This window comes from Calliopsis andreniformis, chromosome 6 (genome assembly GCF_051401765.1).
Source record: "Calliopsis andreniformis isolate RMS-2024a chromosome 6, iyCalAndr_principal, whole genome shotgun sequence".
In the NCBI taxonomy this organism is placed as follows: domain Eukaryota; kingdom Metazoa; phylum Arthropoda; class Insecta; order Hymenoptera; family Andrenidae; genus Calliopsis; species Calliopsis andreniformis.
The window spans coordinates 8,052,632-8,077,000 of NC_135067.1; the positions used below are offsets into that span (position 1 = coordinate 8,052,632).

A 24,369-nucleotide genomic window follows, 5' to 3' on the forward strand; every position below is an offset into this window, starting at 1 on the left:
CAGTAGATAAATAATGATAAATTTAGCACTAACTAAAATGCTTCAAATTTGTGACATGAGGAGTTCTAAAAGTAAAAGAAGTTCTTAAAAGTTTAAGATGCTTAAAAGAATTTTTCATTATATGTTCTATTTTAAAACTTGTAAGAATTTTGAAAATGAAACAGCAATATCAACATTTTCAAAAGAAATTAATTATCTCATGAACTCATCTTATCTTATTTAATTTTTAATAACAAGTTACTAAACTTTCTTTGAAATAAAATTTATAACGATTTAGAATAATTTACATTCAAAAAGCTGAGTAACTTTAAATCGTTTAAAAACCAAAATCTGAACACCTATCATTGTGGATAAACAGTGTCGAAGTATGGTATGTAAGCAACTTTCGTTGTTAATTTGACTTAAAGTAACAAATTATAATTATACATTATTTACATTATTTTATTATTCATATCAAATGAAATTTCAAATTTATAGGCGCATAAATATGTTTAATATAATGAATATTTCAGAGTATAAATAACATTGTACATACAGGATTTGAATTAGTACGCATATACTTACAAAATTTGTTATAAAATCCAGAATACAAACGAATGAATTCTGTAATTGGCGTAATTAAATTTATTAAAAAAGTTAATGGTCCGAGGCGTATTCCATGAGAAAGATAGAATATTAGAATACATTTGTACGTCAATGATTTACGTAGTCAAGTGATTCCTACATGTCTATTTCCGGGAAGAGCTGTCGTTCTTTTTAGCAAAATGGCTCCAAAACCGAAACCCACGGAAAAGACGGGTATGTTTATAAATTAATAATAATGTTTATATGTTCTTTGATGGATTATCAGAGTGCATCGTGATTTTATTCCTAATGATTTAAGAAGATATATTTGTGAAATGTGTGATAGGAAATTTGTTTAATGTATGTATTCGACAGTTGCTTAAGCCATGTGGTCGATTACTTGTCTTACCCCTATGTTTATAAAAAATATTAGCATAACTGTAAATATTTCATTCCTTCTTACCTCTAAAATACTCGCTGTATAAGTCAAAGTAATGATGGTTAAAGAAAATTTGTAAAGAATTTTTATGTGACAACTTTGTGTACACGGTTACTATAACCTAAAAGATACGTGTAGGTACTAGATACTAATCACTGTATATATGTAGCTTTAGTATTTCCTTAGACTAGTGTTTTTAATTAGTTCTTTATTTTTATTAGCTAGTAAGCCAACTGAGAAGAAAACAGAGAAGAAGGGTGAGAAGAAGCCAACCATAACTTCTTCGACATCAAAAGTGACGAAGCCAGCAGCTACAAAACCAAGTGCTGCGAAAAAACAAGCAGCTGCTAAAGCAGCTGGTGCTGTGAAAGCTGCAGCCAAAACAGCAAAGTCTGCACCTAAAGTTGCTGCAAAGCCGTTGATTAGTAAACCTAAGAAAAATGCCCAAGCTGCGAAAAAAACACCAAAAGGTGGAAAACCAGCAACGCCGGCTCAGAAAGCGCTTAAGGCCCAGAAAAAGGTTAATATAAAAATTTTATTTAAAAAAGAAGCATTTTGTTTTATATAAAATATTCTTGTGATGAAATCTTTAGGGAATCTCTTTGAATATTCATGATAACAATTTAATTATTATTCTGATGTACAAAATCTTAATCAGTTATTTAATGTAGTTAATGATGTATCTAAAACAATGTGTTCATGTCTTGCAGATCTTGAAAGGTACTCATGGATCAAGAGTAAGGAAAATCAGAACATCTGTACATTTCCATCGGCCAAAAACATTTAGGCCGCCAAGGAATCCAAAATACCCCAGGAAATCTGTACCAAACAGAAATCGGTAAATATTATAGCATCTTAGACATTGAGTACTCAGTTTTCTTAAAGTTTAGCAATAACTTTATTTGTCTACATGATAAAGTATAAGTGTTCTTAATATTATGAAATTATAATATATACTAAATACTTAAAGCTAATTTTATATTATCTTTCCTTTCAGTATGGATGCATTTAATATTATTAAATTTCCTTTGACCACTGAAGCGGCTATGAAAAAGATTGAAGATAACAACACATTAGTTTTTATTGTACATACACGTGCTAACAAATATCACATCAAAGCTTCGATCAAAAAGCTGTACGATGTTGATGTTGCTAAAGTTAACACGTTGATCAGGCCCGATGGTAAAAAGAAAGCGTATGTGCGTTTGACACGTGATTACGATGCACTTGATGTCGCTAATAAGATTGGTATAATATAAATGTACGTCTACATGATTTGTATGAAAGAAAAATATCTGTACTAATAATAAATGTTGGTACAAATAATTTTATCTACATTTTATCCCACTTAATTTTGTTTTTTAGCTTTCTATATTTTAATACTATATATTCTAACATTCTAGTATTTTGCAGGAAAATACTTTGTTGGGAAATTAATTAGACAAATTTTTATAAAAACTTGATCGATGTATTTATGTACAAAATATATACTTACAATATACAACAATGAACACACAATATTTTTAAATTAATAGAAACTTCTAAGTATAGAGTTTTATACCGTTAAATGGTAATGAAATTATGATATATCTCATCAAGAATATTTTTACATTTTATTTTATACTTTATTATAAAATTATAATTACAATCCTAATCTGCCTGGAGTCTTACGGTAAGGTGCAGGCGTTCCCGGTTCTCTTATACCAGGAGTCAATATCTCTTTCCTACAAATAAAAGAATACAGTTATGAAATTTATGCAATTAATTACAAAGAAAGTAAAATATTTTAAAGAACTTACTTTCTAATAGAAGCTTGTTCTCGTTCCAGTTGTTCCTGTGCTCGTGCTTTCATTTCTTCTTCAGCTTCTTTCATCTGTCCTTCCATTTCATGTAAATGTTGCATTGCTTGTCGTCTCTTTGCACGTCCACTTCTGCCAGTTTCTTTTACACTGAAGAACATAGGACCCAACTCAGCCAGCCAATGACCATCGACAGCAGTGACACACTGCATGTACTCCTTAGCAGTCATTACAAGTTCATGATACACTACATAATCTGGCGTGAATCCCATTCCAAACAAAGCTGAGGTTGGGTGAAGATGGCATGGCATTCCAGTACGACAATTTACGTATTCGCCAATGCCTTTTAGACGAGCAGCTTGGTGGAAATACGCGGAACAAATACATTTTCGCACAATATCCCAATCAGTGCCGCAGCTTACGACTTCCATTTTCTGCTGCTTCAAGATTTCTTCAAGTTGCTGTCGAACTTCTCTTACTTTACGCATAGCCTTTGCATGTATAAAGTGATCGTTGCACCAAGAACTAGAATAACCATTGGCTTTCCATTGGTTATAAACATTTAAATACGTTAAATGATCGGATTCTGGTACTTGGAACTTTTCTCTTGCCGAATCTGAATCTTCTTCACGCCCTTTTGGCCGATAAAATATTGAAGGTACTGATAACATCGAAACTGAAAGAAGATTTGATGTAAGTGTAATAGTGGAATGACTAATATCACAGTTACTGTCTACGTATTTAAAGTGAAATATTCTGTAAATATACCTATAATGAGTATATCAGCTGTACAACCAAGTTGAGACGCAACTATCAACATTTGACATTGAGGAGGATCTAAAGGAAATTCTGCCATTTGTCGCCCTAAAGGTGTTAGACGCCCAGTATGATCCAATGCACCCAGAATCCATAACTGATATAAAGAATTTAGTATATTGTCTTGAGGAGGAGGATCCATAAAATGGAAAGCTAATAAATCTTGAACGCCTAGAGACTTCAATAGCAGTACAGTATTTGCTAGGTTAGTTCGTTGTATTTCTGGGACTCCTGTTAGTAATAATTCATCCAAATATTGTCTTCTTGTGTACAATCTGTAGCAGGTACCAGGACCGGTACGTCCTGCTCTACCTGCTCTTTGATCAGCGTTAGCTCTGGATACAGGATATACCTGTAACGCGTCCATACCAATTCGTGGATTGTAAACTTTTAATTTACAATAACCAGAGTCCACGACAAATACAATTCCATCCACGGTCAACGAAGTTTCTGCTATATTGGTAGCTACGACGCACTTTCGTAAACCTCCTTCTGAGCGTTGGAAGATTTTAGCTTGAAGATCCGAAGGCAATTGTGAATAGATAGGTAAAATAGAAAGTGGTGGAGCTGATTCTATTTCTGCTAAGCGTTCTTTTAAAGCTTCACAAGTAACTTCAATGTCTTCTTGACCAGGCATGAAAACCAGTACGTCACCGGAACGTGGTTGCAAGTGAATTTGTAAAACTTGTTTCACTGCAGCGTCTACATAGTCCTCTACAGGGTTTTTCGCATGTAATATTTCGACTGGAAATGTACGACCAGGAATCTGGAACGTTGCAGCATTTCCGAAGAACGCTGAAAATTTACTGGAGTCCATTGTGGCGGATGTTACAATTAACTTAAGATCATGTCGTCGAGCTACAACCTAAAACAAGGTAATGTGTAAACAATACATCAATTTTGCTAGAGAATATTATAAGTATAGTAGAACTTCTTTTAGAAATTAGAGATTATTTTGAACTTTTCGCGTAAAAAATTAGACATATATTTACCTCTCTGAGTAAACCAAATAAGACATCAGTAGATAAGGATCTTTCGTGAGCTTCGTCCATAATAATAACGCTATATCGATCTAAATCTCCTTCTCTTAAACTTTCTCTCAACAAAATACCATCAGTCATGTATTTAATAACAGTCTGTAAAAAAGATAAGAATTATTATTGAAGCATACTATTTTTTCAAATTTATTCAAAATTATAATTTCTAAGTTTCTTATTAAAGTAAAACTCTTAATGCTCAAGATATAATACATACATCTTTTGAAGTGCAATCCTCAAAACGGATTGCATAACCAACTTTGTCTCCTAAAGTAGTAGCCATTTCATCTGAAACTCTTTTAGCTACAGACATAGCTGCTACTCTTCGAGGCTGAGTACACCCTATTATTCCATTACGACTATAACCATCTTCGTGGAGATACTGCGTTAATTGCGTAGTCTTTCCACTGCCTGTTTCTCCAACTATAACTACTACGCTATTTTCCCTAATGACATTTAACAATTCTTGACGCACAGCAAATACTGGAAGACTTCTTCTCTGATGCTGAATTGATCTGTATTTAGCTTCTCCAGTAACTTCGTTAGCTCCTATATGACGAGCATACTTCTGACCAGCTTTAAAATCAGTTTCTTGCCCTGGTTCTTCTCTATCCTCTTTGTTTCTATCACGGACACCCATGATGTTTCCAATATGGGTTCCAGCTAACTCCCAATGTTTCTTTTGTGCTCTACGTCGTTCTTTTTGTTCACGATACGCTCGTACTAAAGCAGATCCTTTTCTCGCTACAAGGGCCATGTCTGAAGTAGGATCACGTACAGGTACAACAGGTTCTGGTTGCTTAGTGAATACGATTCGACCTAATTAAGAACAGATTTTTATAATGTAATTGATTAAATATTGTTAAACGAAAAACTTAAGTTAAAGTTGAGATATAAGAAAAGTTTTTTACCATCTAAAAATGGTGGAACAACGTTATGAACCAAAAGATGCACTCTAGTCTCTCCTTCATCATCAGGATCATCATCATGGTCTAAAGAACTCACAACACCAGATGTTAACATTCTGTTACGTTCCCATAATTCATTGTCTTTGTTTATCTGTCTTTGCTGTGCTGATAGACGTTTCTGTCTTTTAGCCTCAAGTTCCATTTCCTTTTTACGAGTGTATTCTTCTGATATATCAGCAAATGCATGATTTTCACCATCATCTAATGCATACCATTCTCTATCCAATCTATAATCAAAAGAGAAAGTTGTTTTCTAGTCACTGCAATGAGTAAAAACAGATACATGTAAATATTATAATAGTAAATACCTTTGTTGTTCTTCTTCCCACAATTCTTTCTCTTCTCCATCTACCATGGGTGTAGCACCACTAGCTTTTCGTTCCTTATTCCAAGAATTATATTTATATGAAGGTGTAAATTCACTTCTAATACTATCACGTCCATCTCTACTACTATAAAGATTTGGAGTTGGATGATCCCAACTTGATTTTCTTGGCTCTTCATCTTCATCATCATCCCAGTTACTTTTAGAAGTTGGATCCTGTGGTAAATAATGATGAAATAATTTACATAGATTAGATATAGATATTGTAAAAATTAAGCATTTTTCTTGTCTCATTTATATGAAATCATTACTAAATTTGAAATCTTTATATTTACCTTTGTTTTAAATACTGGAGTTTGTGGTTCATCTTTGAACCTTGGTGTTTGCCTAATGCTATCTCTGTGTCTACTTCTTTCTCTTTCCCTATCCCTTTCTCTATTTCTATCTCTCCTTGAATCTGTATCTCTGTCAGAATTTTTGTAACCACGTCTATTATGTTTATCCTGTGCGCTCAACCTCTGATATTTCAATCTAGATTGTAATCTCTCTTGAGCTTCAGAATTTACTCCTCCAGTATGAGTTGGAGTTTCTTCAGCATAAGATCTGTATTTTCTTTCTTTGACTTCTGATTTTGATGAGCTTGATGACTGAGACTTTGATGAACTGAATTCTTGGGCATTTTCTTGTCTCTTTCGTTTTGCAAGTTTATCAAGACCCAAGACAGAAGTCTGGGGTTTCTTGAATGTATGATCAGAAGGTTTTTTGCGAATGATTAAACCTCCTGATTGATTCTGATCAGTTCCTTCTAACCTATACAAACCTGAATCATTCGATGTATCCATTGTTCACGTAGGATACTATTCTTATTTCAAAAGTTAAACAATTCTCATAAAAGTCATATGAAAGAAAATGTATTAAAAATGTTTACACCATTGTTAAGCATAAATAAACACACTATTTCATTTGACGTAAACACACCATGAAGCATCACAGAAAACTGGTCGCTCTACCAATACTGACTTACTGACTGACTGATGCACGAGCTATACATGTAATACATACACATTTTCTGCGTGGAAATTCATCATGAGCTATTTATACATATACATTACACACCAAACATAGATTTAATATCCTAAATTCCCTAGAATTTATAGTTCTAGTCTTCTAGCATACATATTGAAAGTAATTGTTTGTTATCTATGAGAACAAATATATTATTTTTCTATTTTGCCATTTAATTGAATCAATTATTATCTACATTTTTTTTTAAATTTAAATATATAACTAGAATCCATGCAGCAGCTACAGTAATACTGAACTAGAAATAACTATCAATTTTTTTTAAAGTCCATTCTTCAAACTTCAAAGAGCTCTCATAAATACATGAAAAGAAAGTATAGTAATTATGGTTATAATGACAAATTGTTAGAGATATCGGATCACTCGATAAAGGTGGTGCTGAAGAAAATACGAAATGAATGAAGTCTACTTAAATTATCAGAAGACACGATAATTTAAAAGCTACGGTGTTCAAGTATTATTTTCTTTTCTACTAAAAACGTCATTTGACAGTTCATTTAGTTCGTTAAAAAAAGAATATTACAATAGCAATGATAGAATCGTCAGCATGGAACTCAAAGAAGGACGAGACTATTTACAAAGCTGCAGGATCAATTCATTTGAGAAAGTATGGACAGTTTTTCGAAAAACTAGCAGAAAAAAGTTGGAAGAAAAATTCTATGCTAGAATATTTTATGGAAGGTCCTCTACGACTTGTATACAGGCCTGTTGAAGATGTTAGTCTTATATCTTTGATAGAAATGGAAAATAAATTTTTATCGAAACTGCTTGCTGCTATTGCTGGCACATGCAGGGAAATTAGACTTCTCAAAATAGAAGCTACAACTTTCTATAAGAAATTATTTACGCATGGTGAAAGAGGAATAGAAAATAATCAGAACAACATTACATCTCTTCTTTCCGATCTACAAGATTTATTTGTTTTTGTGAATAGAATATGGACTGTTACGTATTTAACAACAGAACAATTATCTAGTCTGGCAGGTGATTCTAACGAAGTTTATTTACCTGTATTGATGGAACATTTCATTGATTTGTTTATAATCGTTTTGATATTGGATGAAGTTATTGAATCTCAGCCTTCCATATTAGAACAATGGAAGAAGTACAGAATGCATGTGCGCTCTATTATGCATGATCCATCACAGTTTGGCATAGTAGAATCAAAACTTCATATGTTTGATAAATTGTTAAAGGACTTACAAGAACAATTATTGAAGAAAGTTATATTTTCCAAAACAATTGAACGTATAATGGATGTAACTAAAGGTCCTACAATGAATGAACAAATAACTAATTATCTTAAAAATATAATGTTAGATTTAGAAACAAGATCTACTAATAATATTGCATTCAGCAAAAATTGGATTAGAGTAAATGTTGGCATTGTTGTATTAATGAAATTATTTGGTACCTGTGATAAAAGATTAATTAAAAGAGTAATTGAGAATAACAAAAAGTTTTATGCTGTAACTTTGGTTGGAAATGTTATATGGATACCTAGCAAATTTTTAAGCGATTTTCTGCCAAAGGAGGCTGGAAATGCTATTAGTCCCCAAGTGGGAGAGAAAATATTATGTTCCAGAACACAAAAGTTATCTCAAACTGTAAATAATTTAATTCATCAAGCTGTGATGTTGTGTATAGAACTGCAAAGTATTCTGACAAAGACTAGTCTTCAAGTGTCAGATATTGGGCTAAAACAGAACATATTAATAGATTTAGTTACTCTGTTATCTCAGATTAAGGAAACTACATCATTTATAATGAATATGCATGCAACACTCATTAAACCAATGAATCGTAATACTGTCCAATTAATCTGTAGATTAATAGAAGTACAAAAGTCTTTGCAGAACACATTTTATATACTGGGACCAATTATAGTGCAATCGCAGAGTCAAGTACTGCAATACCTTAGTTATTACATTTTAGTTATATTGGAAAGTGCAAGGAAAAATCTGATCCAGAGAGACAAAGGCTATAGCAGGAAAAGATTAGACACATTGTCACTAGTAAGCTTGGGTATGAGGCTTTTAAATGGACCTGCAAGTGCAGACAGAAGATTAATAATCAGATGTGCTTTGTCATGTGCTAGTCAATTAATTGATACGTTTAAAGAAGAAGAAATGGTGAAATTAAGATTTTTCTTAGATAATTATGATACTGTAGCTGAATTGCACAATATTATGAATGAGATTTGTGATTACTCTATATTGTTGCATCACCAAAACATAATTCCTGCTTATTTCTCTTTTGTGAGAGACAGTAATTTAAGTATAAATCATATTGTTCATATTTTTAATGCATTTAATAGTACTATTAATGAACAAGAAGGGCTAGATATGAAGAAAAAGAGGATTGTGCAATTGAAAGAAATGTTAACTAAGAACATATTAGAACCTGTTTGTCACGAAATAGAAACTAATTTGAGACTTCATGTCCATGCACATTTAAAGTTAGATTCAACTAATCCATTTAATATTGGAGCTAAAGATGGTGAAAGAATAGTACAATCTTTACCATTACCTCTGGCTAACAGTATGATATATGCCAAGAGATTTATTGAGCATTATCTTGATGATATGTTTTATAATCTTACTACTGTAGCTCTGCATGATTGGAAAACATACAGAATGATGCATGCTCTTGCTCATTATAAACTGAATTTAGATACTGTACAAAATCATTTACCTACGCAAACTTTAGAGCAAGGTCTGGATGCCTTAGAAATTATGAGGAATATTCACGTATTTGTTTCAAAATATCTCTACAACTTGAATACACAGACTTTCATTGAACATACTAGTAATAACAAACATTTAAATACTATTGGAATTCGACACATAGCAAATTCCATTAGAACACATGGAACTGGCATTATGAGTACAACAGTCAACTTTGTGTATCAATTTCTTCGCATAAAGTTGCACACATTCTCACAATTTCTTTTTGATGAACATATAAAATCAAGATTGATGCGAGACATAAGATTTATCAAAGTTCAAAGGGAAAATGGAGCAACACCTTACACATATGAAAGAGCAGAAAAATTCCAAAAAGGAATCAGAAAATTGGGTATGACACCTGATGGTTTAAGTTACTTGGATCAATTCAGACAGTTGATAACACAAATTGGGAATGCATTGGGATATGTAAGATTAATCAGATCTGGTGGAATACACGCGAGTTCAAATGCAATTTCATTTCTTCCAAGTATTACCTCATCTGTATCATTTGAATTAATGTGTAAAAACTTAAATTATAGTGAAACAACTCAAGCTGCAGCAAAATGTTTAGAAGATGACATTACAAATTTAGTACGGAATTTTACAGAGGGTATACAATATTTCAAACTCCTTGTTGATGTATTTGCATCTGCTTTTCGAGATACTGAGTCACATCATTTACAACAATTCTATGCTATTGTACCTCCATTAACATTAAGTTTTGTGGACAACTCCATATCAAATAAAGAGAAAATGTTTAAAAAGAATCAGTCAGGTGCAGCTTTTACTGATGATGGTTTTGCAATGGGAATTGCATATATAAATGCTCTTTTAAATCAATCTTCAGAACTGGATGGTTTGCACTGGTTCAAAACAGTTGAGCAGTACATAAATGCTGAAAAACAAGCTGCAGAAAATAAAAGTGATCATGGAGATGAAAAATTGCAACAAACAAGGGCATTAACATTAAAACGCTTAGGAGAAAGAAGTGCTGAATTTCAGTTACTTTATTACAGTTTGTCTGGAGCTAGAGTATTCTTTAAACAGTCGGACACATGATAATTAAAAATGGGAATATGCAAGTTAAATAAAATGCATAATTAAATTGTTCATCAGTTTTTTAGCTACTATTGTTTACAGAACATAAAATTATACTATTATATTTTTTAGAAAATTAGCTTTAAAATATTTTATACGCTATATATTTATTTTATTTTCATATCCTTTTTGTAACTTGCATTGTACATTACAATAATAAGAAAATAAAAATATAAGTAATGTATTAAACAAAATTTGACTTGCGAAAGGGTCACTAAAAATTATATATTTTATTTTTATATTAGTTATAGTCGTGCTTAATATTTTTAATTTATCCTCATGTCTATGGCACATACCATTATATTTGTAAATATTTCAATTATGCTCACTTATATAAATATTGCCTAAATGATCAATGAAATAGTAGTAATGCTTTATATCTATTATAAGAAAATAAATAACGGCTAGATAAACTGACTAGAATTAATTACATTTGTGATTTTAAAGTTATGTCTTAGAAAATGTATATATGAAATCACTTACTACACATAGTGGTATAAAAGGAAGTCTTTTATATTGGCAAATTTAAAAGTATTTTTTGTGATGTTTTATACATTATAAGGTAAATATTCGTACTAATAAATTAAATTGCAAATTAAATATTTGTCAAGTGTCACTTGTGTTTCTAATACCTTATAAACATTGGCTTCAAATGAAAATTTTTTTGTTTTTACTTACGTAATATCCGTGAATATCATTTATCTTATATTTTAACATTTACTAATGACTATAAAGAGTACATTTTAAATAATTTACTTAATATTTTTATAACAAACAGATATAAATTTTGCAACACAAAATCAACAATGTAATAACAAATTTTTATAAATAATATATGACGTATAAAAATTTAAAGTAAGCATCATTTTAACATGAAAAATGAATAAGAAAAGATAACTTTTTATCAAAATATTACAGATCCTTGTCTTTATAACACGATTATAGTAATTATTGTACTCTTACTACATAAAATGTATTTATCTACATTAAATTATTAAAATATGAAATATTCGTATCTTTATATTGTTTACATAGCATCTAAGGATATCATTTTTGTATTCTTTCTTTTGATCTTTCTGAGCTTTTGAATTAAGTTATATTCAAGCAGTTTAATATTAATGCATTAACTGTTGTATATACTATAAATTTGAATTATTAATTAATTCCTAGTTTTTACAATTTTTATAGACAAAATGATTTTAATCTACATCCTTTTTATCGCTTTTAATTCAATTATGCTGATATGGATATGCTTCCACTTTGCATTTGGACAGTAGGTCACTATAGGTATCAACTGTTGAACTTACATAGCCAGTTTCAAATGGCATAAAAATGAAGGTTGAGAACTTTTAAGATTGAGATCTAGACGACTCTTCAGGATCTAGTAAGTCATCACAAGAAGCTGTTGGTGGTAGTAATTGTCTGCCTCCACGTTTTTTACTACGTGTAAATACTTTTGTAAGCTGTGCAAATTTGCGTCGAGACACTACAAATTAAAACAGTAATGATAGAATAAAACATTCATTAACAGTTATATGCAATGAATTATAAGAATTTCTATACTTTTGCCCATATTTTTTAGTCTCTCTTTAAAAAGATCTTCATCATCATTTCCAGCCTGACCGCTACATTTTTCAAGGCTTGTTCCTTGAATTTTTGTATCTAAAAGGAAAATAATAATTCAGTCAGAATTTTCTAACTATTATTTATATTCTTCACATTACTATATTTAGAAATATACAGCATACCACTTTCTAAGGTTGACAAAAAATCTTCATTCCAACGTAATTCAGCCATAAACTCCTCATTTTGAAGGAACATAGCAATTCTTTCATCTTCTAACATAGTATTGTCTTGTAAGTACGAAGAGTCTGGACTTTCTTCTGACGCTTGTGGAAGTCTAAGGAATGTGTCTGGTAGTGGACCTAGTAAGGCTGGTTGCCATTTACGTATACTTTTTAATGTCATAGTTGGATCTACTTTTGGTGATTTAGACGTACTTGGTGATTTCTCGTTTTGTTCTAATTCGCTTCTAATTTTCTCATTTTCATTGTCTGTGCTCATAGTAAGTAACTGATCAATTGTTGTATCCACTGCTCCTTGATTAGATCTTAATACAGCCTAGAAGTATTAATGGTATAAAATTAAGCACTCTAACAGCGCAGTAGATAAGATTTCAATTAAACAATTTTACCTCGATTACATCATCGTCCATTTGTGGAAACATGTTCTTAAAATCTGCCATTGCTTGATAAAATTCTAAAGTGGTTTGTTGCTGTTGTTGCTGTTGTTGTTGTTCCATTGCAGAGGCCATTACGTGATTTTTATAAAATTTTTAATCTAAATCAAATAATTAATTATAAATGAAAAATGTAGGGCAGCTAATCGTATATTTTACGTTATGGCATTCATTATTCTTACCTTAATGCATTAGTAAGTTTAAAACGCTTTCAAAATATAAATTAATAGATCGTTGTCTATGCAGACTGACAGGTCCTTTTAGTATAATGTCATTGTTATGATACGCATTTAAAATGATAAGTCACATTTTACGTTACCCTTTTCGTTACTGATAATATCACTATATCTTACTGTTAATTATTATTATTATATATCGCTATGCTATGAATATTTCTCCACATAATTGTGAGTAACATAGAACGACAGTATTTTATCTACACGCGAGCGCACACACACATACATATAAAAGAATGCTGTCACTGCTGAACTTCGTTGAATCTTCTTTAACTTATGCGGTAGAAAGTGAACTTATCGTTGCATTTTTCCGTTTTAACAAACATCGAGCAATGACATAACGCATCTAGTGATTTATGTGTCTTTTTTTTAATTGGTACATTCTGGATAATCTATATTTAATTTTCATATTCATTCTACGTACAGGCCATCGAATATGTGACTATTTTTGAACGTTAAACAAATGTCGAGAAACAAGTAGGCAAAAGTAATTATTTTTTATGCATTTTTAAAAAATTACTTTTTTAGATGATAAAAACAATATTATTAAGACGCCATTGGTGTAGGATTGCGCATGACGCAGTTTTAAAAAAGCGAAGCATGATCTTGTGAAATGGAAGAATATGCAATTCAATTGAAATGGTAGAGAAGGAGATTTACACATTAAAGATACTTACTTTTATAGTTATTATTATGTAAATTATTTAAAAACTCGTCTTTTTAATGGCACCTAAAAGCGCCCTCAATAAGTACATTTTAAAGTAACTTCAAATCTCAAATCAAAATAAAATTCAAGCAGAAAGTATTAGGACTATGCAAAAACTTTAATAGTTATTTGTAGAAAAGTATTCATATTTTATTAGATCCACGATTAATCATTTTTAAAAATTTTTTCTTATTTCTGATTACTTTACACCATCTTTTAAACAACTAATTGATTTCATAGCAAAAAATGAATCCATGTATTGAGACAATGAAGTCATCAATACATTTTAACGCGCCTTCATATTTAACGAGATGTTTTTCAGTAATAGTTGGACATGTGTTTGAAAGGAATGAAGAGCTTGATATTTGTGTGAAAAGATTTATTTAATGTCATTGATTTTAACACTTTAGTGAACAATGTCCACTTAGTCAGTACTTGTTCAAATTATTCAGGACACTCTTTCCTCTTCCTTTTATTCTCATAATGTTTTATCTTATCTTCTAAACTTTCTGTAAAAAAAAAATTGATTAATAAAGGTATTTTATTCTGATTTAAGATTAATTCTGAAGAAAGTATTTTAATGTACTAACCACAAGTTACTCGTTTCATCAGTGGTTTGTAGACTTTAGGATGTACTCCAAGAAGTAAGCAATCACTTTGGAAAGATAAATCTTCAGAATTTATTGAAGTTTCCAACTCTGACAACATATTTTCAATCATAGTAGATCTGTAAAAATTGAAATATTAATGATTAATACATGATTGATGTAGTATAACATAATACTCAAGTATGTAGGGTAATTGAATATTTAATGATGAAAGCACAATGTATATTTTCTATTTTAATAATAATAAGAAATGTTTTTTTCTAATTGTGGCAGTACTGTACAAAGTACTATAAATGACTGCATTTGAACTTCAATACATTTTTAAATCTTTTGTTACTATTGCAACTGTTTCAAATTATTTGCTAATTAATCTTACTGCATTTTGTAAAATTATATACCTAATAAATAAAATACATATCAATAAATAAGTGTTGATAAATAAAAATATACATACTTTATAGTATTGAGAGTCCAATCTGTTTGCAAAATTTGTATTGTATGTAGTAATTCTTCTTTATCAATATACCATTCATTAGTTTCATATTCACAATGCCAAAGATTTAGTGGTACTTCGTGAGCTAAATTATATTGTGGCTTTCGTGGACATTTGTCAATATCTAAAAGCTCCAACATAATCTCTGGCTCTTCTTTTCCTTGTCCCACGAGTAACAAGACACCCATTAAACAACGGATCTGATGCCACAAAAATGCTTGACTGGTTATGACTAATTCACACATGTCGTACCCTTTAAATGATATGTGTATACATATACATATGTATACATATATATTTATAAAAATAATATTTAAACTTAATAATAACATAATAAAAGTTGAACTCATATGAAGTATTTTCACATGCATTATACACAGTACTGCCCATTTTGAGAATTAAACTAAGTTTATACTTTTAAATCAAGATAATAATTTTAAAAATATTTTTAAAAATGCACTAATTTAATAAGAACACTGACCTGAAATGTTTCTAGGATTTTGCCGATGTACAGACACTTCTGCATCAGTAATTGTTCTCTTATATTTTACAACTCCATTTCCAACATCCATTTTACATATATTTCGGAAGTCATGGTCTCCTATAGTATATTTAACTGCCTTATCCATGGCATGAATATTTAAGTTTCCTCGTGGAAAAAAATATCTGTATTTTCGAAATTTGCAATTAAATCTGGCTGAGAAGTCACTTGATACTGGACACCATGCAATGCAACGTATGTTAGAAGGAAGTAATCTATTTAACATCTTGCAATATGGAAGTTCATGTTCTAATTTGTGTTGATCTTCAGGCTTCAGTTTGCTTCTCACATCCAGCGAAATTACTTGTGAAAATGAACTAACTCCTTTATCTGTTCTGCCACACCGATGGTAGTTTGAAGTTTCACGTGACTCTATACAGCAACTTTTTATTAATGCTGCAAATAAATGCTGCTCTATAGTATCATTAACGCTTTCTTGTACAACATAGCCATTATAATCCCACCCAAGATAATAAAATTTTAAAAGAATATGTCTTTTACTACATCTAAAAGTAAAATAGCTTTTATTAGTGCTCGTATAACTATTAACATCTCCTTATATAGTTGACTTGAATTAAAATGATACTGATTTCTTCCAATTAATATACTAATGTACCTTTCAAAGTTAAATGGTTTTTGTGCTTTACAAACAGGGCTTTTGTTTGATTTTTCATTAATTCTGTTAACCACTGCTCTCAGTTGTTTGTTACTTTCTTGCAACTGCATTATTTTGTCTATCAGTTCCTGTGGTAAACATATGTGTCATTTAAGCTAAACAGTGTTTATTGTTTTCTAAATTATGAAGTACTTGCCGATTTATCAAGCGATTCAAGTTCTTGTTTACGCAAGGTTAATGTTTGCTTTTTCTTTTCTTTAGAATCATCTGACATGTTTTGCAACATAACAATACGCTAATTTTTACTTTCCTAATTAAAGTCTTTGTCAAAAATTGTTTCTACTATTTTTATTATTATTGTTGCAATGTTTTTAATAACATATGTATAGACAGCTCCTACACCTGTTCATGGTAAACAAAGTTTCTTGTTTAAAACGCCCCCTATATACTAGTCGAAATTCGAGATTTAAATCGAACCATTCTGTAAGTTTTCGCGGTTTTAAGCTTTCTCTTTAAAAAAAATAATCACAATGAAATGAAACAGTTTTATTTACAATAATTTCCAAGCTTTCTAGTTTTCTGTATACGTTTTATACCTTCACTGAAGTATTGCAAGAGCATTAATTCTGTATATATAAAAATTCGACTTAAGAGAAAGAAACTACCAAAAGATCTTTCGATATCCGTATATACTCTAAATCATTTTTCCCTAGACAATGATTTAAGAAAATTTTCAAAAAAGTAAAATGTATTTTTATTTTTTATTTACTTGTTAGTTATTTATCAGGGAAGTACCTAATCGCGATGGATTTCCTTCAAAAACAGGAAGAAGGAAGCACATGTTAATGTTTTCGTCTGCTGATTAGTTGAAGCGACTGATACGGATTTCGTGGTTTATGAAAAAAACCGCTACGTCCTGAAGAGACCTATAAAAGGGACACTGCTTATGTTTCCTTCCAAAACGTTGCTATCTGTCAGAGTGTGACTTTCTTTCGCCCTTACGTTTAGTAGTGAATTGGAATCATAGTTTTGCGTTGCTTTTAAGAAATCATTTACTTTCAAGTTATACATTTGTTATAGATTCAAGTTATAGATTATTATCAATTTTGTATAATTTTGCATTACTTAAAACATTTCAATATAGAAAGTACGTAAAAATAAATCAATATGGAGGATAATAAATGGAATATTTTATACCTGTTTGACCGACCTACTGAGCCAGTGTACGTGCCCAAAGGAGATAATAAAGTAGCTTTTGATGTTCCGCCTAATTATTTAGTAAGTATAATTCTTCCAATATTTTTTATTTTTGTAATTATAGATTTCTATATGAATTATATGTATATGCCTAACACTACGGGAACTAGTTAACATTTCTGTGTACTATTGGAGACAAAATGGGGAAAAATATTAACTATACAGTATTGTAGTGGATAGCAGTTTTGAGCATCATTTCAATAAAATATTTAAAAAATAATTAATTTAAATAACATATCATCTTATTTGGCTGGATGTTATTTGAAATAAATTATGTTTTAGTTCATTTGAACTTTTCTTTCAATTATTTTACTATTTGATTATTAAATGGAGTTATATTTTATTTTATTTAATATATTGTAGATGAATAAAGCTACAATAATAATAATAAATCTACAATAATAAGTCTTCTAAAATAATTTCCAAGTTTATTATGTCAATCTTATCAACTGACTTAAATAAAAAAAAACATAAATAAAATTGGTGTTACAATTGATTTAATCAGAGTTACAATGATGCTAATGTTATATTATAAGTAAGTAATCTGACACTGTATTGAGACTAAATCAGTATAGAACTAGTAGTAAACTGATATTGATAGAGGAACTGATTATTTACAGATCATTTTTCAAGGATAAATAAACGTATATGCAGTAGCGTTTTATTTCTGCACATTAGACATAATATTTATATGAAATATTGCGTCCTAAAAATGTAATTTTACTTTATGAAAATTACTGAAAACGATTACTTTACATATCAATTTGAAACATAATCACTACATAAACATATGCATCTTTAAAATTATTCATTGTTTCGAGAATAATTCTTAAACGTGACACTTTAGATGTGTCATTGTAAAAAGTATCAAATATAGTAATGCTATAAAATAAAGTTGCAAATTTAGTAGTGTTTTTGTTTTATGCATATAGAATTATAAATTTATTATCTATATTATTGTGTTGAAAAAAGTTAATAAATTCAAGCTTGAACAGAGGTTAAAATATTTCGTTTTTGTATATTTCAGCCCGAAAATTATAAACCTGTGGCAACTGCAGTACTAGATCGTTTTGGCGGCGAGGCTGAATCAAAACTTCCAGTGAAGCAAATCACTCTTCCGGATCTTACCATTCCCATGCAATTAGGACGCGACGAACCTTTCTCACTTTTCATTCCAGCGCATCGGAAGATATCTTCCAGACTTATTGACATTTTCTTGGGTTCGTTCTCTATCATTTTTTAATATCATTAATATAGTTTTTACAGTTTTTATCAAGTGAACTAGAATTACACATCAACTGAGCAAGAGTTAATTAATCAATAAGAACTGATGAAAGATACATTTTTTATCTAAGAAACATACTTCCGTTTTTACTTCAATTTTAAAATAACGAATAGACTGCGAATTTTTAAGCAAATGCATATTCTCATAAATATAGATTATAAAGAAATAGGTCCTGTACAAAAATTTGCTTCATCCTTGAAATCCTATAATTGGTACTTTACTTTTTATATTTTTCTTATTTCTCTAAATAATAAAACTGTTATAAATGTATAAAGATCTGCAGTTTAGTTATACAGTTTTAAAATGTTTTGAATATTCTAGTATTTACAAGAATATTATTAATATTTACTATTAAAATTTAGTAGACTAGTTTCATATTAAATGGCATGAAATGTGGTACTGAAGAAACTAAAAATCTTTTTGGCGACTAATGTTGAGCGGGTTGTTTCTTGCTAGAAGGTCAATATGTGGCGAATTGCTCGTTAGTAGAAAATTAAATGCTAAATAAAATGTGGGTTGTTTGTTCACAGGAGGCCAATGTATAACTGGTTGTCTGCTAATAGGAGATTCTTGTGTAGCGGGTTGCCTATTAGTAGGGGGGTCAATGTTAAGCGGGTTGCTCGTTGCTTGGGGCATAAATAAAGAGGGTTGCTCGTTGCTAGGAGTTCAGGCAAAGAGGGTTGCTCATTACTAGGAGTTCAAGCAAAGCGGGTTGCTTGTTGCTAGGAGATCAATGTATAGAAGGTTGCCTAATATCAGGAGACTATTATAACAGGTTGCCTATTAATAGGAGGTTAATTTAAAGTGGGTTGCTTTTTAATAAGTCAACGTATGAGGGGTTGCTCATCACAAACACTCTTGTATCATTTATACCGCATTTATATGAATGCAGTACAAGTAATAGAAATCCTATTTACCTGGGCCAGTCGAACAATATAATAATTAAATTCGTTTAATTGAAAATAAAGCAAGGTCAGAAGTCTAGTAAACAGAAGCCTATTTTCATTATCTTCTTGCTCAAATGATCTACAATTTTGAATTATTTTCTATAAACGTAAACTCTACGTACTGTATTACATATACATATGAAATTCAACAAATGACTGTTATATTCTTCGTTTTCAGGAATGCGAACATACGAAGACCTCTTATCCGTTGCGGCTTACTGTCGTGATCGTGTGAATCCGAATATGTTTATCTATGCCCTCTCAGTAGCACTACTGCATCGTCCTGACACAAAAGATTTACCGATACCGTCATTGTCTGAAATATTCCCGGACAAATATATTGGTGGTGGGTTTCTATCTAGAGCTAGAATAGAGGCTGAAATTGTTCCCACAGGTTCAAGGGTATGTAAAGATTACATATTAACGATTTAATAATAAAATTAACATAGTAGCACTAACATTAATGTTTTTTATAGGTCCCGATCGAGATACCACGGGACTATACTGCATCAGATCTCGATGAAGAACATCGTGTAGCCTACTGGAGAGAGGACATTGGAATCAATCTGCATCATTGGCATTGGCATCTCGTCTACCCATTTGAGGGTGATATAAGAATAGTTCAAAAAGATCGTCGTGGAGAATTGTTCTACTATATGCATCAACAAATCATGGCTCGGTGAGTATAAGAATTATATGTCAATTATATATACATATATCTCTGTGATATACATATCTATGCACTTGAACTAATCATATTCGTTGGGGGATACATTTTTTTAATTAAATCTGCTTTGTATACTTTACAGAAAATAGAATAATAATGGAGTTTAAGTGTAGTTAGAAAATTCATACACTATGTTCTCAGGTATAATTGTGAACGTCTTTGTAATCGACTTGGCCGCGTGAAGCGCTTCATAAACTGGCGCGAACCAATTCCAGAGGCATACTTCCCAAAATTGGATTCAATAGTTGCTGGCCGTACATGGCCAGCCCGACCCAGTGGAGCTACTCTTCAGGACATTAATCGACCAGCAGACCAAGTAAATTTTGATATCCAGGATTTGGAAAGATGGCGTGATAGGATATTTGAAGGGATTCACGCAGGGTCCGTAGTCGGTCAAAGGGGCGAAAGAATACCATTGACTGAAAAGGATGGAATTGATATACTAGGAAACATAATGGAAGCTAGTATTCTGTCTCCCAATCCAGGCTTTTACGGTGATCTTCATAATCTTGGCCACGTTGCTATTTCATATTGCCATGACCCAGACCATCGTTACTTGGTGAGCTAATACAAAGCGTTAAATTATACTTTTTCATATTAAAAATTGTACAGTGATGCAAATCACAAAGTTTATTAATCCCATTGAAGCATTCATGTTAGTTATATTAATTCTTTATTAATTCTAATATTAGTATTCTATAGAATATTCTATATTCTATAGAATATTAATATTCTATATTAATTCTTATATTAATTCTAATAATTATGAAACTCTAGATTAAAGGTTGCAATTTTATTTCGTTTTAAGAACATAGTATTTTTTACAATTTATTTTATTTATCTGTTACAAAGTAGTGTTTAGATAATTTTATTAATTTTGAAAACTTGATGTAATTTCGAAGGACTATTTTATAATAGGATGTTAATTTTCATTTCTTATATTCGATCGATGTTGAATGAGATTGTCTTAAAAAATCTAAATTTAAATAAAAAGTTCTTTTCTCTTTTTAGGAGAGATTTGGAATCATGGGTGATTCAGCTACTGCCATGAGGGACCCTGTGTTCTACAGATGGCACGCTTTTGTTGATGACGTTTTTCAAGAATATAAACAAACATTGCCCGAATATACAGAAAGTCAGGTGAATATACACTTCTGTCGTATCGATATTCTTTTTATCGAAACTACTATATTGTGTACGCACATATTGCTCGATGCTCTATAGCTGTTAAGAAGTATCAATATGAATAGGCTGTAAATTAGTTTGATGAAATTTTTTATTAATTAGTAGACTGTAAATTAATATAATATAGAATTTTATGTCATGTTTTATTTTATAAATTTCGCAATATAACTATTGTTTATATCTATGTCTTTAACGTATTATTAATATTTTTTATAGTTGGACTTCCCGGGCGTAGAAATATCAAGTATTGGACTGACGACGAATCAGCAACGTAATGTATTGAATACATACTGGACTCAGAGTACCCTGGATTTGTCCCGTGGACTTGATTTCACTCAACGTGGAACGGTGTTAGCTAAATTTACTCACCTTAATCACGCTGACTTTTCGTACAGAATCGTTGTTAATAATCGTAACAATACTCCCCAACGAGGTACTGTTCGCATTTTCATTGGTCCTAAGGAAGACGAGCGTGGACTACCTTTCACGTTCAGACAGCAGAAAAATCTGATGATGGAAATGGACAAATTTACTGTGTCACGTATGTTATTGCAAAAAAATTATACTTCTGTTATTTATATTCACGTTTACTAAATAATGTTTATAGATAAAGCATTAGCGTATAGATCCATACAATCGAATAGAATAAAAAAAGAACACAAAAATGATGGAATCATCTAGAGATAAAATAACAATCATTGAAATTCTGATTTTTTTTAAATTATCTTTTTGTATTTAATGTACATTTTGCCTCTATATATGAAATATTACATTATGTTGCTTGATTTAAGATACCTAGCTATTTAGTAGCAACAATTAAAATTATTACATTTTTTTTTGGTTCTTGGTTTTTAATAAAATAATTTTATTAAATTTTTGTAACTATTGATGGAACATTTACTTACTCAAAATCTGTTTAAAACTCTAAAATTGGTATTTGTTAAGACTATATGATCGAATTATAGAATTTGGTTGTGATACTAAATGTAAACGAATAGTAATTGATTTATTTTTAAAATAATTATGACTGGATAAGACTGCATGTTTAATTTTTTCATACATTTGCAGTTCGCCCAGGAGAGAACACAATAAATCGCAACTCAACAGAGTCTTCGGTAACGATTCCCTATGAAAGAACATTCCGAAATCTAGAGCAGGGCAGACCGCTTGGCGGTGAAGGTTTGGAGTCATTCAATTTCTGCGGATGTGGATGGCCACATCACATGCTACTGCCAAAAGGAACGAAAGCTGGTTACCCAATGGATCTCTTCGTTATGGTTTCAAATTACGAACTTGATGCTGTAAGTATTATTCATAATATCTGTATAATTTATTAAATCATATACTTACTTAATTAGACTTTCGATACTCGATTTCGATACTCGAATTTTTTATTATTACCAACATGCATAAAATACTTGAAAACATACATAGTAAGTTCTTTGAGGCATATGAATTACCATAGGGTAAAGTAGCCAGTAATCGACAAAATGAATAAAATTTAGTAAACTATTTAATCGTTAAAGATTTGTTATAACACATAGCGTATTCTTAAATTTTTGCAAATTTTAAACTAGAATCTTAATTTTAAGTTAAATCCATAAAAAGTGTCGATGACTTGGACAATGGTGATTACAGGATACTTTATCCTATATTATTTTATTGTATGTGTATTGTAAAATGGAACTTTTTCATGAAGAAGCTTTGAATATTCTATAATATTAAAAATTGTTTGATATCACATTTAGGTCCAACAAGAGGAACCTACTGGTTGCAGAGATGCTGTGAGTTTTTGTGGTTTAAAAGATAGAAAATATCCCGATGCACGTCCCATGGGATATCCTTTCGATCGTCAACCTCGTCCTCGTGCTGAAACTTTGCCTCAGTTCCTTACCGGTAATATGGCAATTACAGAAATATCTGTTAAGTTTATGGACGTTGTTATACCTAGAGGAAGGTCTGGAAGTATCGGGAATACATTGACTCTGTCTTAAATAACGCATATTTATAAATGAGATGTACAGTATTGTGCAAATTAATGTGAAAATAGTGACTCCTTAGAATTTTTATAAAAGACAAATATTAATCGATTTCATGTCAAAACGAGTGAAAAAACTCATAAATGTCAAAAGAGAAAAAATTGTTTTATTAAACAGTTAACATAGTGTATTGTATTCTTATTTAAAATTCATTTTAAGACTGAAACAGTATTTCAGTAAACTACTTGTATTCGCACCAATTAGCACAATACTGCATATTTCGTGTACCGCAAGTTGGAATGAATGAAAAATAAGAGAAAGGTGAACTAAATGAAAAGTACGCTATAACAATAATATTTTATACAAGCAGAATGAATATTTGACCAGTACTATTTAATATTCACAGTCTATTATAATAATAATAATCCTTCATTCTAATGTGATCACTCTTTATACGTATAATTATTTATTATAAAAATTGTAGCAATTAGGAAGCAAATTTAAAACGTAAAAAAAAGTTAATATAAAAGAAGATATAAATATAAAGTTTCGATATTTCCTTTATTCATCCATAATTTGAGATTTATGGAACACACAAACCCCTTTCCCATCAGAATTTAAACTCATTTTAATAAAAACATTCAGTCAATTTTCCTTATCCAACAAATTAAGCAAGAATTAAAACAGACACA

General features: G+C 30.6%; 6 protein-coding genes across 10 annotated transcripts; 3 read left to right on the forward strand and 3 right to left on the reverse strand.

Moving 5' to 3' along the window:
- The first annotated feature begins 738 nt into the window (after positions 1 to 738).
- Rpl23a (ribosomal protein L23A) lies at positions 739 to 2,329 on the forward strand. The gene is made up of 4 exons (XM_076381270.1): positions 739 to 798; positions 1,225 to 1,523; positions 1,714 to 1,841; positions 2,001 to 2,329. The coding sequence occupies exons 1-4, from the start codon at positions 765 to 767 to the stop codon at positions 2,260 to 2,262; spliced, it is 723 nt and encodes a 240-aa protein (XP_076237385.1). The 5' UTR covers positions 739 to 764; the 3' UTR covers positions 2,263 to 2,329.
- Positions 2,330 to 2,460: 131 nt separating this feature from the next.
- L(1)g0007 (ATP-dependent RNA helicase l(1)G0007) lies at positions 2,461 to 6,903 on the reverse strand. The gene is made up of 8 exons (XM_076381265.1): positions 6,284 to 6,903; positions 5,932 to 6,164; positions 5,567 to 5,850; positions 4,873 to 5,474; positions 4,611 to 4,754; positions 3,571 to 4,483; positions 2,803 to 3,478; positions 2,461 to 2,727 (listed from the first exon to the last, which is right to left on the reverse strand). The coding sequence occupies exons 1-8, from the start codon at positions 6,788 to 6,790 to the stop codon at positions 2,646 to 2,648; spliced, it is 3,441 nt and encodes a 1,146-aa protein (XP_076237380.1). The 5' UTR covers positions 6,791 to 6,903; the 3' UTR covers positions 2,461 to 2,645.
- Positions 4,385 to 24,252, forward strand: Ppo (phenoloxidase subunit A3). Of its 2 annotated transcripts, none has more exons than XM_076381268.1 (9): positions 4,385 to 4,493; positions 18,582 to 18,774; positions 19,965 to 20,188; positions 20,263 to 20,465; positions 20,655 to 21,072; positions 21,525 to 21,653; positions 21,915 to 22,239; positions 22,767 to 22,999; positions 23,447 to 24,252. In XM_076381268.1, the coding sequence occupies exons 2-9, from the start codon at positions 18,690 to 18,692 to the stop codon at positions 23,690 to 23,692; spliced, it is 1,863 nt and encodes a 620-aa protein (XP_076237383.1). In that variant the 5' UTR covers positions 4,385 to 4,493; positions 18,582 to 18,689; the 3' UTR covers positions 23,693 to 24,252. The 2 variants fall into 2 exon arrangements, with proteins under 2 accessions (XP_076237383.1, XP_076237382.1); XM_076381267.1 differs by lacking the exon at positions 4,385 to 4,493 and adding an exon at positions 17,079 to 17,575.
- Swip (strumpellin and WASH-interacting protein) lies at positions 7,299 to 11,154 on the forward strand. The gene has a single exon (XM_076381078.1). The coding sequence runs from the start codon at positions 7,562 to 7,564 to the stop codon at positions 10,817 to 10,819; it is 3,258 nt and encodes a 1,085-aa protein (XP_076237193.1). The 5' UTR covers positions 7,299 to 7,561; the 3' UTR covers positions 10,820 to 11,154.
- On the reverse strand, positions 11,817 to 13,876 carry LOC143180449 (CUE domain-containing protein 1). 4 transcript variants are annotated; one of them, XM_076380185.1, is made up of 6 exons: positions 13,280 to 13,876; positions 13,053 to 13,198; positions 12,859 to 12,979; positions 12,607 to 12,783; positions 12,422 to 12,520; positions 11,817 to 12,344 (listed from the first exon to the last, which is right to left on the reverse strand). In XM_076380185.1, the coding sequence occupies exons 2-6, from the start codon at positions 13,170 to 13,172 to the stop codon at positions 12,208 to 12,210; spliced, it is 654 nt and encodes a 217-aa protein (XP_076236300.1). In that variant the 5' UTR covers positions 13,173 to 13,198; positions 13,280 to 13,876; the 3' UTR covers positions 11,817 to 12,207. The 4 variants fall into 4 exon arrangements, with proteins under 4 accessions (XP_076236300.1, XP_076236299.1, XP_076236298.1 ...); XM_076380184.1 differs by having other exon boundaries at positions 12,607 to 12,792; XM_076380183.1 differs by having other exon boundaries at positions 11,819 to 12,344; positions 12,607 to 12,979; positions 13,560 to 13,875.
- Positions 14,404 to 16,693, reverse strand: LOC143181070 (tRNA pseudouridine(38/39) synthase). Its single transcript, XM_076381269.1, has 6 exons — positions 16,494 to 16,693; positions 16,298 to 16,425; positions 15,622 to 16,187; positions 15,102 to 15,393; positions 14,630 to 14,766; positions 14,404 to 14,548 (listed from the first exon to the last, which is right to left on the reverse strand). The coding sequence occupies exons 1-6, from the start codon at positions 16,581 to 16,583 to the stop codon at positions 14,484 to 14,486; spliced, it is 1,278 nt and encodes a 425-aa protein (XP_076237384.1). The 5' UTR covers positions 16,584 to 16,693; the 3' UTR covers positions 14,404 to 14,483.
- Positions 24,253 to 24,369: the final 117 nt, after the last annotated feature.